This window comes from Phycomyces blakesleeanus (assembly GCF_001638985.1).
Source record: "Phycomyces blakesleeanus NRRL 1555(-) unplaced genomic scaffold PHYBLscaffold_13, whole genome shotgun sequence".
Classification (NCBI taxonomy): domain Eukaryota; kingdom Fungi; phylum Mucoromycota; class Mucoromycetes; order Mucorales; family Phycomycetaceae; genus Phycomyces; species Phycomyces blakesleeanus.
In genome coordinates, this window is record NW_017265146.1 from 716,642 (window position 1) to 733,261 (window position 16,620).

Below are 16,620 nucleotides of genomic sequence, written 5' to 3' on the forward strand. Positions count from 1 at the left end.
TTATCCAGAAAGCTTTGGATCTTTTGGCTCTTTTAGCCCTTCTGGCACTGCAGGAAATTGACTCAAAAGAGTCGTCAGTGGAAGAGGTCTCCCAAACTTCCAGATCTTGGCATTGGACCTCTTGAGCCCTGGTGACTTCTTAGCAGCTAGATAGCATATGTGTGTTATAATATATAGTAGTATATAGTAGTATATAGTTTTATTACCTTGATATTCATTATAGTCTTTTAAGACTAGAAGGTTATTCACTTGTTCCATATTAGTTTAGAGGTAAAGAATGAAAGAGATAAGATTAATTAGATGTGGAATACCAATCTTTTTATATGCCTAACTTTTGTTTTTTGATATCTGGTCATATTCTGATACAAACCAGAGGGTCTAAAGAAAAAAATAAACCTAGTAAATACGCAGACATTTATGAGTGTTTAACCATTGAATAACTGAAATATAAAAAAAGATATGCTGACTGTAAGATTGGTAGTAGGCTTAAAATATGATATGTATAGAAATATTTAGGAGATACGCGGTAGTATATAGTAACGGAACATTTTAACAAAGGCTAGGTGGCTAAAAACATTATTAATAAACTACATATCTTATTATTGTGTCAGCTCGCACATTTATAGTTTCAAGAGTAGATATATTTTGAGTCAAGATAGCTTACAGTATATTAAATTACTGCTAAATTATGAGTTATTTGCTGTCAAATACAAGCTTGTTATTAAGATATGATACTGATTGAATAGCACATTTTTTAAGAATGAAATATAGTTAGTAATACAAGAAATCCTAAAAAAAATGAAGCACATTATAAGTTATATAGTAGTTTTTGGGCTAACACACCAGCTACAGGGATATATATATATAAGATATATTTCGGATCTGTTGGTAAAAAACAAATGAAAATAGCACTTATTAAGATATTCAAGTCTACTCAATTGAGTACAAGAAGTATGGTAAAATGATAGCTAATATTAAAGACACTTTTTCAACGAGTAGTCATGTATATATTGTTAAATAAGTAACATATCAGATACTACAAAGATTAAATGTCTCAAAATAAATACAAGATATATATAAGTTAGCTCTTATTTGTCTTTCTCTTATATATATGCAAGGCTTATATACATACTAACTCTAAATATATTGTATTTAACTATTTAATGACTGTAGAGGATAAAGTGGGAATAAAAAAGAAATTATATGAATGGTTGCAGAAAGAAAGAGTATTTACTTTGCAAAAATATATAGAAGATGGTCCTTGAAAAATCCCAAAAGAATATACAGCCTCAGAAATTTAATTAATACATGTTGAAGCATTATACCTCTTTATACTTAGCACATAGATTTATATACTAATCGACATCTAATGTAGACTACGACATAAAGGGACAAAGTACAAATTAATATCACCGGTAATGATAGTTTATATGTCTTGTTAAATTAATGACAATTGATTTAGCTCTCTCTCTCTCTCCTTTTTACTAAATAAAGGTTTTTATCAATCTTTGTATATTAGATATTTTTTATTACAAAGTTGGTTTCTGTTAATACATTTAATCAAAATATAGCATAGGCACCAATATAATCAATACTTCTGAAACTAGGCTGTCTGATGTATCTATTACTATATGAATCAATATCCACTCTTTCATATTTCCATATAGAGAAGTAATACAAAACAAATATCAAACATATTATCTGAAAGCAAGAGAAAACAAAATAGCCAGCTATTATAAGTTTTTCATTAATAAAGATTATACTCATACCAAAAACTACTCTAATATTATACATGAAGAATGTAGAAAATATACTCTAGAAACACTATCAGACAAATTAATTTCTTCTTTTTAGCGAAAACCAGATTGTCTATAGATACTTTGGCTGTTTCAGTATAAAATATAAAATTAATCTAATGAGCAGAGTCTCTACAAACCTTGACATATTGTTAAGATATAGATGATATACCCCAAGTCATAATATTTTAAGATTACTTTAGGTATAAATATTTCTATGAAAAAACTGCTGGAGTTGCTTTCACTGATTATCTTATTTTGTCAGCTGCTGATATATATATATACGCATAAAAAAATAAAAGTAATATAAACAATCCTCAAGTGTCTCTTTTTTATTTTATTTTAGCATTTTTAAGAGAATAAGCTTTTATTAAAAATATATAGGCTAATGAGCTATTACATTAGATTAATATATATTCTCTTTTATTCTTTACCAGTCGAGAAATCTATCCTATTAACCATTAAAGAGTAAGAGAAGATATTGTGTTTGTAGGCTTCAAAAGATATTGCATAGCTAAAAATAAAAAAGACCCTCTGAGAACTGATAAAATATTGGCTTATTTAATAAACATACTCTATTGTTATCTCGATAGTAATGATTTCCTATATCTATGTCTTTTAAGATGTTCTGCTAAATGAAAGTGAACAAAATGTGTTTAGAAGATGAACGAAATTTTTTTTACTTGCTCCATTGTTTTTTTTTAAAATTATGATGATCTTTAGTGGTGTGAGTGTAAACATATAGAAATATAATTTCACAAAGTCATATAAAGGTTCTCCATAGCAGACTAATACTCGAATATGTTCGCTGTAAGTACTATTCAAAAAATATATAAACCAATACCAAGATGTCCATGATAGTAGTATATATATATATATATATAAAACATAGAGATTTTACTGAAAACATAAAACCCCATAAATTTTCATATGAATTTGTTTTGATTTGCCCAAAATAGGCAGTTTACGCCTTCAGTACTGCGCAATCCCCAATTTTTTTCATATAAGAATCGATACAATTCCCTATTTCCTGTTTTTCCCCCTCTTCCTCCTGGTTTCCTTTCGGTGGTCCTTGGTTTCCGACACGGTAAGAAAATCACCTTTAAATGCCTATATCTTCCTATTTGTATAAGGCCCATACTGATATGTACCATGGAAACGCACCCCAGACACGGTTTCTAGCTAAGTTCCGAATCCGATGTCCAATCTAATAGCAGGTAAAGTATTATATACATACATACACACACATACACACTTTGACGCGGTCAGTATACTAACTACAGCACAGTGTTTTCTTGTGCCTGTTTTTTTTCTGTCCTCTATGCCCAGCGTCCATTCCACTGTAGCCACGGAGAGGTCCTTCATGTCAAGTTCATGTACCAGGTAAGTAAATACACACACACACATGCTTTGACACGATCACCACACTAACTATGATTCGATGTTTTCTTTTTTTTATTACAGTGTCCAGTGTCCAGTTCCGTTTTGCTTTTAAGCACAAGTACTTCTTAAACCCTACGCAGTTATCTGCTAGGTAAGTAAATACACACACGCTTTGACACGATCAATACACTAACTATGATTCGATATTTCTTTTATTTTATCACAGTGTCCAGTGTCCCGTCCCGTCTTGCTTTTTAGCACAAGTACTTTTCAAGCCTTCCGCTGCTGTTTACTAGGTAAGTAAACGCGTACATACACACATACTTTGACACGATCAACACGCTAACTATGATTTGATGTTTTCTTTTTTTCTATTGCAGTTTCTAGTTCTGTTTAGCTGTTAACCACCATTCTTTTGATGGTGTCTTCATACCATGTATGGTCCACTGAGTGGTAAGTCAATATATACATACTTTGACTCAATTAACATACTCACTTTATACTTTTATATTACTTTATTCTCTTGATAGTGTTCAAAGTATGCTTATGGAGAGGTGTACCGAGAACCAGCTCAGTATTTTACACCCTTCGCAGTTAACAGCTAGGTAAGTAAACGCGCACACGCGCACACACTTTGACACAATAAGTATATTAACCTTATACTCGATTTTTATTTATATCTCTACTCTTGGAGTGGTCACTGAGTACCTCGTATTCTATCGGTCACGATATATCAAAAGGAATATACGTAAACATTTTCATGCAAAATGTGTATATCATGGTCTTTAACAGTGAGTCTCCGGGCTCTTTTCCAACTCGCTCATTGTAGACGCCTTATTTATAAGGCTTGTCTTAATATGAGATTATGGTTTTTTTTATTGAACGCACTGCACTCTTTGGCGTCTAGTCATTGAGTTCGCTCAAGGTACCATGGCCTAAAATTGGTCCGTACTTTGAGCGATTCTACCTGCATTTACTGCAGTGGAAAAGAAACCAAAAGGGATTCCGTCTTGGACTTTATTGTTTGAGATGGAGAAGCTCCAATGTTTGAACCGGAGTAGTCTTTTGACTGCTCTGGATTGTGAACTAGTGAACTGCTTTTCCAGACATACCAACAAGTCAGTAGCCTTCACTCCCTGGAAAAGGTTATTGGAGGGTGCAATCCCCTCACCTTGTCTTGAGTTCTTGTCTTTGTGTTAAGTAGCTTCCGATGAGTCGGGTTGTTTTACAAACTCCCTAATCCTGGTGAAAAGTTTCATCGAAGGCTAAATATACTTATAAAAAACCAACTGAACACAAGTACCGTAAGGGAAAGTAGCTCTTAGTGTAGAGCATACTGGACGTTAAAGACCTTCCTGAGCCACTCATATGAAGGCGAAAGCCGGATGAAATCCACGTCAGTTTTTTCTGTGTTGTGCGGCACATAACATGGAGAAGACTGAGGAACGCAGAGGTAGCTTTATGCTATTTTCTTAGGACGTTGGATATTGGCTCTCCAGATTTTGTCCTTTGGGGCATGTCAAGATTGTCACAGAAAGGTGCAAGTATAAGTCCCTAATCCTGGTGAAAAGTTTCATCGAAGGCTAAATATACTTATAAAAAACCAACTGAACACAAGTACCGTAAGGGAAAGTAGCTCTTAGTGTAGAGCATACTGGACGTTAAAGACCTTCCTGAGCCACTCATATGAAGGCGAAAGCCGGATGAAATCCACGTCAGTTTTTTCTGTGTTGTGCGGCACATAACATGGAGAAGACTGAGGAACGCAGAGGTAGCTTTATGCTATTTTCTTAGGACGTTGGATATTGGCTCTCCAGATTTTGTCCTTTGGGGCATGTCAAGATTGTCACAGAAAGGTGCAAGTATAAGGGTGTATCACCTGGATGCGTAGAGTTTTTTAAATTCGTTGAGCACCTGGACGTGAGGTAATACAGGTAGATTCCAGCAGAATCGACAGATTACCCAGTACAATCGCCTGTATTTTACTGCTTCCTGTTGAAATGATCCCTGTGCTTTTCAAGTCCCTCATTGCTTAGACTTTGATACTTGTAACCCACGCTCTGGTAAACAGAACTGGACATGAGGGACGAACCCGAAGCAAAGTTAAGGTGCCTAAGTAAATGCTATGCTGTTCACTTGGGTGTCTCAGACACCTGTCCCGAGCAGTTTGGCATTAAAGCATTTCACCGATACTTTGCCGTCATGGTAAATTTGATGCCATGCCGAGTAGGCAGGAATGAGGGTTGTTGAGAAGCTTGGGTGTAAACTTGAGTGGATCGGCCTTCAAGCGCAGGTCTTGACAAAAAAATCTTTATTTTTTTTACTTTTGGGATATATCGGATATACTTTAAAAGTATATAAATCATTTTTCAATACACTATTCAGTATTGAAATCTTGTCGAATCTTTTTTTATAACCAAGGTATGTATATTTATATAGACTCGTAGCAATAATGGCCATCATGGTTATCAGTTTATGAGAAACTAATAGTACAACCTCTTTGTCTTTCTTAGTTTAGTCGGTCTGCTTTCACCTAACAACCTTACACAGTCGGTTTTGGACAAGATCGGTTTTCGGCTTCACTCGTTTGATATATCTATACCTGGTCACCGCAAGTAACAGTTTGACAAGCTTCCAGATTTATTCTATCTTAAGTATTTCTTTAATTTTACTTCCTTCATGACTTGCTCATATCAAATATCTTTCTATAGTTGTATTTTCCCGTTCTAATCATCACAAGTACCCATATTCAATTACCCATAATATTATTATTAAAATTATTAAATTATCTTAATGAGCTGCTATCAATCTATTTCAGAAAAATACTATATAATCCCAAATTCCCCTGGTTCTTGATATGAATAGCACTGCTATTTGTTGCAAAGGCTATGAGTGTTGATCTGACCACCCCTTTTACTTATTCGTACCTTTTTTCTTACCAACCCTTACACCACACAAACCAACATACCATGTCTCAAACCCACTTATGAGAACGCATAAATTCAAATATATAATTTTTGAAAAAAAAGAAAAAAGAAAAAAGCTAAATTTATTTAAAAATAGTGTAGTGGCCCCTTCATAATCCTTCATCTCATGTATGCAATTAGAAATCGACATGAAATGAGTTGGAAATTTGAGCCAGAATACTGTTTTATTCCGCATGGGTAGCCGTCTCAAACTTCTTAAGAGTTTATTATTATTATTATAGATAGGGCTCTTACCTTTACTCTTCTGGTAAGATACGACCATAAATTTTCTATGGAGCTGAGGTTTGGGTTATTGGAAAGCGACACTATCCCTGTCAAGTTTTGGTATTTATTCCACTCTTCTACAAAATTAAATTTTCGACAGGAGGTACTATTTCCTTTGCTAGACAAACTCTCGGTCATTATTCTAATCGAAAGTTCGTATAAATTAAAGTAGTTTCTTCATATGATACTTTCGCACCCTAGTATTTTCGTCTTAGCCGAAAAGCATAAATCTTGACTCATCACTCCAGATGACGCGATCGCCAGATCTGATTAGTCTCTCTGGAGTAATTAACAACATCAAAGCGCTTCTTCCTGTGTCTCTTTTATATAAGCAGCTTATACACAGTTTTGTCAGAAGAAATTCCATCTCTATTAAGCTTTCGGCGAATGGTAGATTTTGAGATCTAATATCCTAAGGTGTCTGATATGGAAGTTGTAAGATACAAATGTTGTCTTATGTTTCGTCTTAATGTTCTTAATCAAATAGCGTTGATTTCCCTCCTCTATTGTTTTCAAAGATTCTTTTCGCTTCTTATGAAAATATGTCCCAGTATATCTCCTACTTTTGAATGTGGTATATACTGTGAGAGTGTAGATTGCTGAACAGTCTGACAGACTGTTAATTCTCCAACGTAAACGACTATTGGTTAAAACCGCCTGTATTCTCACTGTATTGTTATTACTACTATACACTTTCATAAAAAGGTACATAGAAAATAGAGATAAAAAGATTATTATAACAATGAGAAGTACCAGTATTGATTTGAGGCTATAAAGTATAATCAAGGCAGTAACAATAATTGAAACCAAATGATGCATATAAGTATGTTTTGTTTTGTTAAACTTGCTCTGTGTTTATCACAAGAAATGACAAGTTTCACTCAATGTTCTTTCCTTTTTCTTTAGCTGTTTGTTCAAGGAATATATACTCTAGTTCTGCTTTTGCATTGATTGCATCGTACAACTCTTTTTTCTTTCTTTAGAACAATCTTGATTTTTCCAATGTTCCCTTTATACAGTACTTTACTTAACTTATGATTAATGTATGGATAAATTGAAGTCGAAGCCAAAAGGATACACTCTCCAAATATCAGTATTCCGCTCACGAGCTAACTGCTTGCTGTATATATTTGAGACTGTCTTTAGCCCTATTAATTTTGAGATCTCTCTTTGGGACATGATCTATCAAGACAAATCTTGGATTCTTATCATTGTAAGATTCACCATCTCCAAAGCTTTTTTTTTCGAGTCAATTTTAAAGGTTTGAATTTGGATATATAAGATACATTTTATACCCTTATCTATATAACGAATAATATCATAAATAGTCTCTTTTCTTCCTGTCCCGTAGGATACACTTTGAAATTATTCTGAAAAAGACAATTCATATGTTGCATCATAATTAGCTAGTACCAACTATTTATTATTGGCTTGTTATTTACAATGTGCTAAAAATATTGATCATTGACGGTAATGATGTTGTCGTTTTGGTTGCACATTTGATATTGAATAAATAAAAGTTCAATAGTCCATAATACATTAAAAGCACAATTTGTAAGACATTTGAGTACTCAAAAGGGTTATTCAACAATTAAGTTCCATATAGATCCACAGCTCTTTATGAAAATGTTTGGTTTGTTATAAAGGTAATGTTTTTATTTTGGAAAGGAAATAAATCAGGCCAGTTTCATAATATATATACACTATGAAGAAAGCTAATCATATCCTGATAAAATATCTTCTTGGAATTACGGGTAATATTTTAAGAGAAGATACCTTTGCTAGTCCAGGTTAGAGTGATCCTAGATCTTGACGATTTGTGAATAAAAGTGTCCTATTTTTATAAAAAGACAAACTATTAAGAATCCATATTTTTCTTCCTGATATATTTTAGTATAAAACTTAAGATAAATTGGTGTGGACAAACTAAACAGTTTAAAGAAAATTTTAAGATTAGTTAAAAGGCGTAATAGAAAAAAATTAGGTGCTCATAGTACCATATCTTCCATCAAAAGCATGCTCTTCTTCTCAATCCAAGTGGCGATGGAAGAAGACTGGGCAGTCAGAGTCTTTTGAACTTGTTGTAAGCTCCGATCCAATAATACGCCTTACATTTTTGAACTTTTTTTTTGTACTTTTTTTGAATTTTTAGTCTGTCCATACCAGATGTATTGCTTTTGTGTGTGTGTGTGTTTTTTTTTTTTTCTTTTTTTTTTTCTTTTTTTTTTTAAATAAAATAGTATATAAAAAAAATTAAAAAGTGACAGCCAAGGATTTGCAGTATTCTCTCTAGATAATTTATATATGATTGTATTTCTGTATATTAACTAAAGTACTATACATATCATATATACACTTTATATATATTCTTAATTACAAAAATGAGTTTCAGGAAGCGTAATGTCGATCAACAACCAAAATTACCTGCGGGTTCTCGTCTCAGTGCTTACAATGGACAACTGTTAATATCCACCGGAGTACCTTCACTCGATGATATCTTGGGAGGCGGTTTACCTGTCGGAACCGTACTGCTGATCAAAGAAGATCGTGCGACGACATATGCTCAATTGTTGTTGAAATACTTTATGGCCCAGGGTATTGCCTCTGGTCACCACTGTGCATTGGCAACACGCGACGAAGATCCTGGAGAACTGATGCACAATCTCATGTGGCTGGCCACAACAGATGCAGACGAGGATGAAGATCATGACAAGCGTAAACAAGCTCAGCAATCAGAGAGTGATCGCATGAAGATTGCCTGGAGATACTCTCATCTAAAGTCGTTTGATTCTAGCCTCAAAGCAAAGCCAGGTAAATATATATATATATTATCTTTTTATTTAAAATTCCAAATGTAACTTTGGTTACAAGATTGTTAATAAAATAAACTACAATAAAACAAAATGATAATTAACCAATGTATATATATGTTCAGCTTCACCTATTGCTCCAGCATCACCTAGTTCAATTTCTCTCAAAGATCTTGGTAAATCTGGATCTGGTTTAACTAAACAATCACAGCCAGCAGCAGGAACAACAGAACCGCCACCACAGCAATTGCCTTTCTGCAGTATGTTTGACTTGACAAAGCGCATACCACAACAGATTTTAGAAGAAGCGTCTGTTAGTTTGATTGAACCTCCTCCGGAAGACGGATCTATGGATGATTATCATGTTCTATTGGAGTCTATCCGCAAGATCATTATTGAAGGCAATTTCAGGTATTTATTTTTCAACTATATAAAGTTTAAATATGCAGATATATTATATAATATAATATATGATGCATTGATTAATTTTACTGTTATTAAATTTATCAAATAAAATATAAATTAAAATCTATTATCAATATGCTTATTTAATAGTTCTGCATTGCCTGCTCCTCCAAACACTACACGTAAAGCGCTGAGACTCGGAATTCATTCATTAGCTTCTCCTGGATGGCAAATGAAGTCCCCTCATGTAAGAATACGACCATCAAATTCATATCAAATCAAAAAGTGATATATGTATTATACACATAAAGAAATATGCTATTAACACAATCAATTATATGTGTGTATCTTTCAGGATCTTTACAAGTTTTTGCACGGATTGCGGGGCTTGCTCCGGTTTTCATTTGGAGCTGCTGTTGTGACCGTCCCGGCTTATCTTTATGACGAATCGCCATTCTTTATTCGCCGCATAGAACATATTGTGGATGCAGTTATTGAAATTGAATCATTTGCAGGTACAATATTATTTTTATATTAAGATATTGGTTTATTTATATAAATGACATGACATGACATGATATGATATGATATGATATGATATGATATGATATGTAATGACATCTTGCCTTACTTACTGACTTACTTGATACGCCAATACATCAATAATATCTATAGGATCCTCGGTTCACAACGATGCCCCTTACACACAGAATTACCATGGTTTCTTCCATGTCCACAAGTTGCCAGTCTTAAACTCTTTGTTGCCACCTAGCACAAAACTATCAGTACTCTCGGGTGGAGGAAGCAACGATCTGGCATTCAAACTCCGTAGAAAGAGATTTGCCATAGAAACCTTTCACTTACCACCCGAAGGCGGAATGGGTGTACGCCAAACAGAACCCACCCCAACAGCAGTCAAGAAAGCGACAGTCAAGGAGAAGTTGTGTGGCTCACTTCCTGGAAAGAAAGACTTGCTCGAGTTCTAATAAATTCATATTCATACATATATTTATTTTATAATATTTCATTAAAATTTATATTTATATTTATATTTATATATTTATTTAAAGCCTCCCCTCTCTGCCCCTCTCTTAATTTAGATTCCATATCCAAATCCAAACTAAAACTAAAACAGAAAAAAAAAAGTATTAAAAAAAAAACAAAAAAAAATCCCATTATTCGCTTGTCCGCCCTTTCTTTCTTTCCTTCCTTCTTTCTTCTTCTTATTTGTTGTAGATAATTTACCCACATATCAAAAGAATTCCCCAATCAACAAATATAAGAAGAAGAAAATATGCCTGTAGATCTCCCACTCTACAAAGCAGAACCTAATCTGTCTACGTCAAAGAAACCCAGGTCACGGAAACAACTTCTGCTTGGTCTGGCACTAGTGGGTGTACTCATCGTACTCTACCTAAATGCTCGAATCAATATTCCTGGCAGTATGTCAAACGAGCCTTCTCTTCACACAGACTTGGATTCTCCCCAAGCCGTACCTCCCAATCTTTCTCAACCGGGTGATTCTTCTCCAGATTCTTCAAAATCTCAAAAGACATCTCCAGAATCATCATCATCTTCATCACAACCACAACAACCTCCACCACCTCCACAGGCACCGGCACCAGCAACACCAAAACCCGTCTCACCACATTCCCAGCATCACAATGCACTTCCTCGTCCTTTCGAAGACGAAGGAGAAGTTACTATCAACCCTACATCCCACTACACACAGGTTGTTATTATTGCATCCGAGGCCGAAGCTATTGGCCGTCGTGGCCTTATTCGTGAAAAGTATTTTGGTTTGAGGGACAATATGCAACCTTGTATGGTCTACAACGCCGATATATACTACAAGTTCTGGATCCACGGCGCCCAACCAGAGGCCGATACTCCTCTTCGAAGAAGCTATGAGTCTGAGAAGATGGAGTGGAATGATATGTATGAGTCCAAGAAGAGCTTTGAGCAGATAAACATCTTGGCCTGGGTACGTGTTTTTTCTTTTATAAAACAAAAACAAAATGAGTATCCATCAAAGTAAATTTGGATTTCATAGTCCTACTCTATATTTATATATTTAGATAGATATATTTAGAAAGAAAAAAATTTGGTTGTCATGGTAAACTAAACTTTATATATCAATTCTTTTGTGTGTCTATGTATATACATACAGGCCGAAACCACATTAGCAAAGCAAGGCATTACCTATGATTACTTGATTGTACAGGACATCAACACTTTTATGCAGCTATCGACTATCAAACGTGAATTGGACACAGGCGTGATCAGTGAGAACACCGAGTCTCCCTTTACTCTCAACACTGATGCACCCACCAATATGGTCTGGGGTACATTTGGAGGCGAGCCCCGCGACAAGCACGCATTCGTGGTTGGATCTGCAGCCGTCAAATTGGCGCTTGGAAAACAAGCCGAGTTTGTCACTGTGTCAAATAGCACCAACATCCTGACGGCCATGTATGACTTTTACAAGCGATTTGGCGGTGCACTCGAGAAGGCCGTCGACGAGTCTCTTGAGCCTGAGGCTGCGGCCGAGATGCAAGAGCAGGCCATTCCGGAGTTTGTGCGTGAAGACGGTCCCCAGGACACCCAGCGCTTCATCCGCTGGGAGAACAACATCGAGTCTGTGCATGCCGAAGACATCGTTGTCACCCACGTCTACCAGGACACCGAATTTGATGCTCTGGCCTACTGGACCTACCTCAAGCCACTGCTGGTGTGTCACCCAAAGGCTACGGCTGAGGCCCGCACCAAGCAGAACAAGCCTTTGATTGCGCTCGTGACATCGTCGTTTATCTACGACGCCTGTATGGAGCCCTCAGCCACACTCTCAGCCCTCAACAAGCATGCCTACAGTCTTGAACACGGCTATTCGTTTGTTGCCCGGTCGGCCGAATTCGCCCAACAGGCTCTGCGTAACGACCGCAAGACGGTGTGGGGCAAAATTGACGCAGTTGAAAAGGTCTTGCCAAAGTACGAGTGGATCTTCTGGATGGACATGGATGCGGTTGTGATGAACCCCAAACAGAAGCTCGAAGATATCCTCAAAGATGTTCGTAAACGATACCCCAAGGGTCCTGCCGTGTTTGACTCGTCCATTGACCTCGTCATTGCTCGTCCAGGCCACGACCCCATGATTAATGCCGGCGTGTTTTTGATGCGCAACACACCCTGGGCCATGCAGTTCTTGCGCGACTTGCAAGCCATGACCAACTGGTACTTTACCGGCCCATCGTATGAGCAAGGCGCTATGTGGGAGTTGCTCCATCGCCCTGAACACGCCGAACATGTGTTCTTGCTTGACCGTGACGACCACACCTTTAATACCTTCCCCGAGTTTTATCAGCCTGGCGACTTTGTGGTTCATTTTGCGCCCGATCGTTGTCCCAATGATGCCACTCTCTTTGGTCTTGATGCAGCTGATAGAATTAGAGCTGGTGAAACCATTCTTACCCTTGAAGATAAGAAGATAAAATAAAATAATATATGATACATGTTATATGATATATTATATATGTATTTAATGCACATAAACAGATACAAGAAATTTAAAATGAAAATAGTAATAATAACCGCAATAAAGAAAATCAATTCACAGTTTACGAACCAATGTTATTTACCTTTATTTATTTATTTTAATTTCTGGCAATGTATTCTAATTAAAAGAAAGAAATCTAAGAAGGGAAGAAGAGGAGGAAGAGGAGGAAGAGGAGAAGGGAAAGGATGAGTAGGACAAAGAAACTCAGACTATAATTTAGGCACAGTTTTGTGTAGAGTATGATATTTTCTTGATTTTGACCGTAACAAGATCAACAGAGTAACCTATCTATTCGTTGACAAAGTGTATATTACGATCCAAGAATTGTCATTGTCAGTACTATAGAAAAGAAATAATAGCACTACTACTAATGAGGTAGAGGGTGGTCCAAGTTCTCGCCCCATATGATAAAATATATATATATTTGTTCTAGGCTTGTAGATTATTAATTTTTTTTAACAAGGCGATTCAATTTGTGTACATGGAAATTATATAAATCCTGTGCACTTTACTACTGAAAAGAAAGAAAGAGAGATTGATTTTTGTATGAGTATAGAGAAGTATGGACATGTACTTTATTTTTGACAAAGCTTTTATTCTTATTTATTCTTTTTTCAGTAGGAGCATTATTAAGATACTCCTCCTCTTGTTGACCGTTCGGTCTATGGGACTTTGTATTCGTCAAATCTGATGAGCAAGATTTCCCTTGTTTGTCTTTTAGACAATTTGTACTCACTCTATAATTTACAATATAAAAAATACCAATAAAAAAAATGATATATATTTTGTTTAAAAGGAATAATACACTATAATATTTCCACTTAATCTAATATATACACATACACATGTGTTCTTTACATATCTACAGCGTGCGCTTGTGTGTGTTTGATCGGACAATGTTTTGAATTCCGGGCCGAATCGACTTTTGGATATGCAAAGTTTATGAAAAGAATCAAAGAGAGAAACAATGGGGAACAAAGGGTTCTACAAGTATTAACAGGTCATTTGTTTTCCGTCTCTTTTTATTTTTGGGGTCTAATTTAGAAGAACTAAAAACAACAGCAGGATAAAGACAAGTAACAAGACGCATTTCAATTAACCAGCATACAAATATACATTCATTAATTCATTCATTCATAGGTACATACATTCATAGGTACACATATTTATGTATATGCTATGTGTATATTGGGACAGCTTTTTTTTTTATTGTTATTATTATTTTCGGACACAGACTCACATATATAATACACAGACACACACAATACATACTATACACATCTTTACAATTTTTTTATTGTTATTTATTTTTACCCCAAATTTATTCTATCCTATCCTATCCTATCCTATCCTTCTTCTTTTCTTTTCTTCTTGAAACCTTGTCTACAAAAAGAGTCAATGGATCAACGTACAGACAACCCTCAAGGTCAAAAACCCACTGTATTTGAACGCTTGGGTAGAGTCCATCCCGTTGAGAACGATAGGTCTTGGCGTCCTACAGGTGGCAATATGCGCCATCACATTCCTGACAGATCATCCGAAAGGGTGCGCTACAACATGACTATTCAAGTATCTAATGATAGACGCTACATCCATTCGCGCGACCATCGCAGCAACCCGCGCGATCAGTACCCTATGCGCGCGCCTATTCGACGTCAAGAAGACGACCGGCGTCCCATGCTCCGTCCCTCTTACCACAACGGTCGCTCTATAACCGACAGTCGTGTAATAGAAGACAGTCGCCGTGATTATGCCAGACCATCTCATCATTTGCAACACTCTCAGCATCATCACTACCAGTCTCATTCACACGACCAACCGCCATCGCACCGCTCACGCCAACCGTCACCTGGTCCTGCTTCTACTTCTGGTCTTGGTTCTGGTCCTGCTGGGTACCGTACACATCGTCAAGAGATGCATCATTCTGGTAATCGACAGTCAATCCACACAAGCCCTCATCTTGTCCAAAAGAGCGGAATCCAATCGCAGCGAGACGACAGACGACACACCGTCGAATCTGGAGCTCGTGAACGACGATCATTAAGCTGCGAACCCAGTGCTGCGGCATCAGCTGAATCATCGGCTGAAGTTATGAACATGGATTTGGATGACAACAGACGACCAAGAAGAGATGATCAGAGACGACGTACTGAAGATCAGCAAGCAGAAGTCCGAAGAGAACGAAGAACTCAAGACGAGGCCAAAGCCAAGGCTGCTGCTGAGGCTGCAAGAGCCGCTGAAATTGCTGAAGCAAGAGCCGCCGAAGCCGCCAAGGCTGCTGCTGAAGCTGCTGCTGCCAAGGAAGCCGCCGAAGCCGCCGCCAGACAAGCTGCAAAGGAAGCGGCTGCCAGAGAAGCTGCTGCCAGAGAAGCTGCTGCCAGAGAAGCTGCCGCAGCAAGAGAGACTGCTGCCAGAGAGACCGCTGCCAGAGAAACTGCGGCTAGGGAAAAGGAAGAAGCCATTGCGCGTGAGAAACAACAACAACAACATCGGTCGATAGAAGCTACAAGAGCCAAGTCCGAGTCCGAGGCCATAAACAAGAAGTTCAAGGAAAGATCAACTAGGGAGGTAGACGCTAGAAAGTCCGTAGAAGAAGATGCTGCAACATCTTCCAGACCCAAGGGTATGGAACACGAAGCAGCCAAGAACAAGGTTAAAGAGAGAGAGGCATTCAAGCCTAGAGAAAGAGAAAGAGAAAAAGGCAGAGAAAGAGAAAGAGAAAGAGGCAGAAACCGAGAACCGATCAAGAAAAGAGAGACTTCCGAAATGAGTTTTGCAAGCAGGGACAAGGAGTTTGCCAAATCGAAGGAAGCAGTTGGGTGGAAACAAGAACGGGACAGAAAGTTCAGGGAGATAGAGGACAAGAAGACTGATGGTAGAAGAAGAGAGGAGGCGACAGCAACGACAGTAACAGCGATGATAACAGAAACAGCAGCCGCGGCAGCAGTGGTAGTAGTAACACAGGCAGAAGTTGAAACAGCAGCAGCAATGAAAGCTAGAGACGAGAGAGTAGTCAGACAACAGCAGGAAGCAGCCTATTACCCAGTAAATCGAATGGATGAAGAGAATGATGAGGCTCATGCAATAATGCCTCCTGATTGGGGTAGAGAGTCTGATGATGAGGATGTTGACGATATTGGTATAAAAGATATCGACATTGAGGATAGAGACGACATTGTAGAAGACGTCGTGCTCACTGCTTCTGAACGCAATCCTGTTCCAGGTGTTGGAGAACGCAAGAACGAAACACCTTCTTTTTCGGTGCCATCTTCGGCTTCAGCGTCTTCCCTGCCAGCTCTTGAAAATGCAGCAGCCATGAGCAATGGAAAATCAAATGGGAATTCAGTCTCTAGTTCCAAAGCTAATCATGACACCGCTGAACCTCAAGACAGTGAGTTACCTTATCCATGGCGTCAAGTACT

The 16,620-nt window shown here is 37.2% G+C and overlaps 4 protein-coding genes across 4 annotated transcripts; 3 read left to right on the forward strand and 1 right to left on the reverse strand.

Moving 5' to 3' along the window:
- PHYBLDRAFT_146657 (hypothetical protein) lies at positions 1 to 258 on the reverse strand (the record flags this gene model as incomplete). Its single annotated transcript, XM_018431702.1, has 2 exons — positions 1 to 146; positions 207 to 258. 2 exons carry the CDS (start codon positions 256 to 258, stop codon positions 1 to 3), a joined length of 198 nt encoding a protein of 65 aa, XP_018290505.1.
- A 1,926-nt stretch (positions 259 to 2,184) lies between these two features.
- Positions 2,185 to 5,798, forward strand: PHYBLDRAFT_169593 (hypothetical protein; the record flags this gene model as incomplete). The annotated part of the gene is made up of 11 exons (XM_018436110.1): positions 2,185 to 2,264; positions 2,756 to 2,883; positions 3,085 to 3,183; positions 3,261 to 3,330; positions 3,406 to 3,442; positions 3,577 to 3,632; positions 3,710 to 3,784; positions 4,656 to 4,723; positions 5,251 to 5,384; positions 5,619 to 5,643; positions 5,698 to 5,798. The coding sequence occupies 11 exons, from the start codon at positions 2,185 to 2,187 to the stop codon at positions 5,796 to 5,798; spliced, it is 873 nt and encodes a 290-aa protein (XP_018290683.1).
- Positions 5,799 to 8,811: 3,013 nt separating this feature from the next.
- PHYBLDRAFT_169594 (hypothetical protein) lies at positions 8,812 to 10,631 on the forward strand (the record flags this gene model as incomplete). The annotated part of the gene is made up of 5 exons (XM_018436111.1): positions 8,812 to 9,241; positions 9,366 to 9,651; positions 9,796 to 9,892; positions 10,001 to 10,160; positions 10,321 to 10,631. 5 exons carry the CDS (start codon positions 8,812 to 8,814, stop codon positions 10,629 to 10,631), a joined length of 1,284 nt encoding a protein of 427 aa, XP_018290506.1.
- Positions 10,632 to 10,853: 222 nt separating this feature from the next.
- PHYBLDRAFT_187399 (glycosyltransferase family 34 protein) lies at positions 10,854 to 13,284 on the forward strand. The gene is made up of 2 exons (XM_018439377.1): positions 10,854 to 11,629; positions 11,816 to 13,284. The coding sequence occupies exons 1-2, from the start codon at positions 10,940 to 10,942 to the stop codon at positions 13,136 to 13,138; spliced, it is 2,013 nt and encodes a 670-aa protein (XP_018290507.1). The 5' UTR covers positions 10,854 to 10,939; the 3' UTR covers positions 13,139 to 13,284.
- The last annotated feature ends 3,336 nt before the right edge of the window (positions 13,285 to 16,620 follow it).

Bases quoted from the DNA above. Each gene is read 5' to 3' on its own strand.
- PHYBLDRAFT_187399 (XM_018439377.1), top strand. From the start codon at position 10,940: ATGCCTGTAGATCTCCCACTCTACAAAGCAGAACCTAATCTGTCTACG. The intron at 11,630-11,815 runs GTACGTGTTTTT...ATATACATACAG, and splicing joins AGATAAACATCTTGGCCTGG to GCCGAAACCACATTAGCAAA.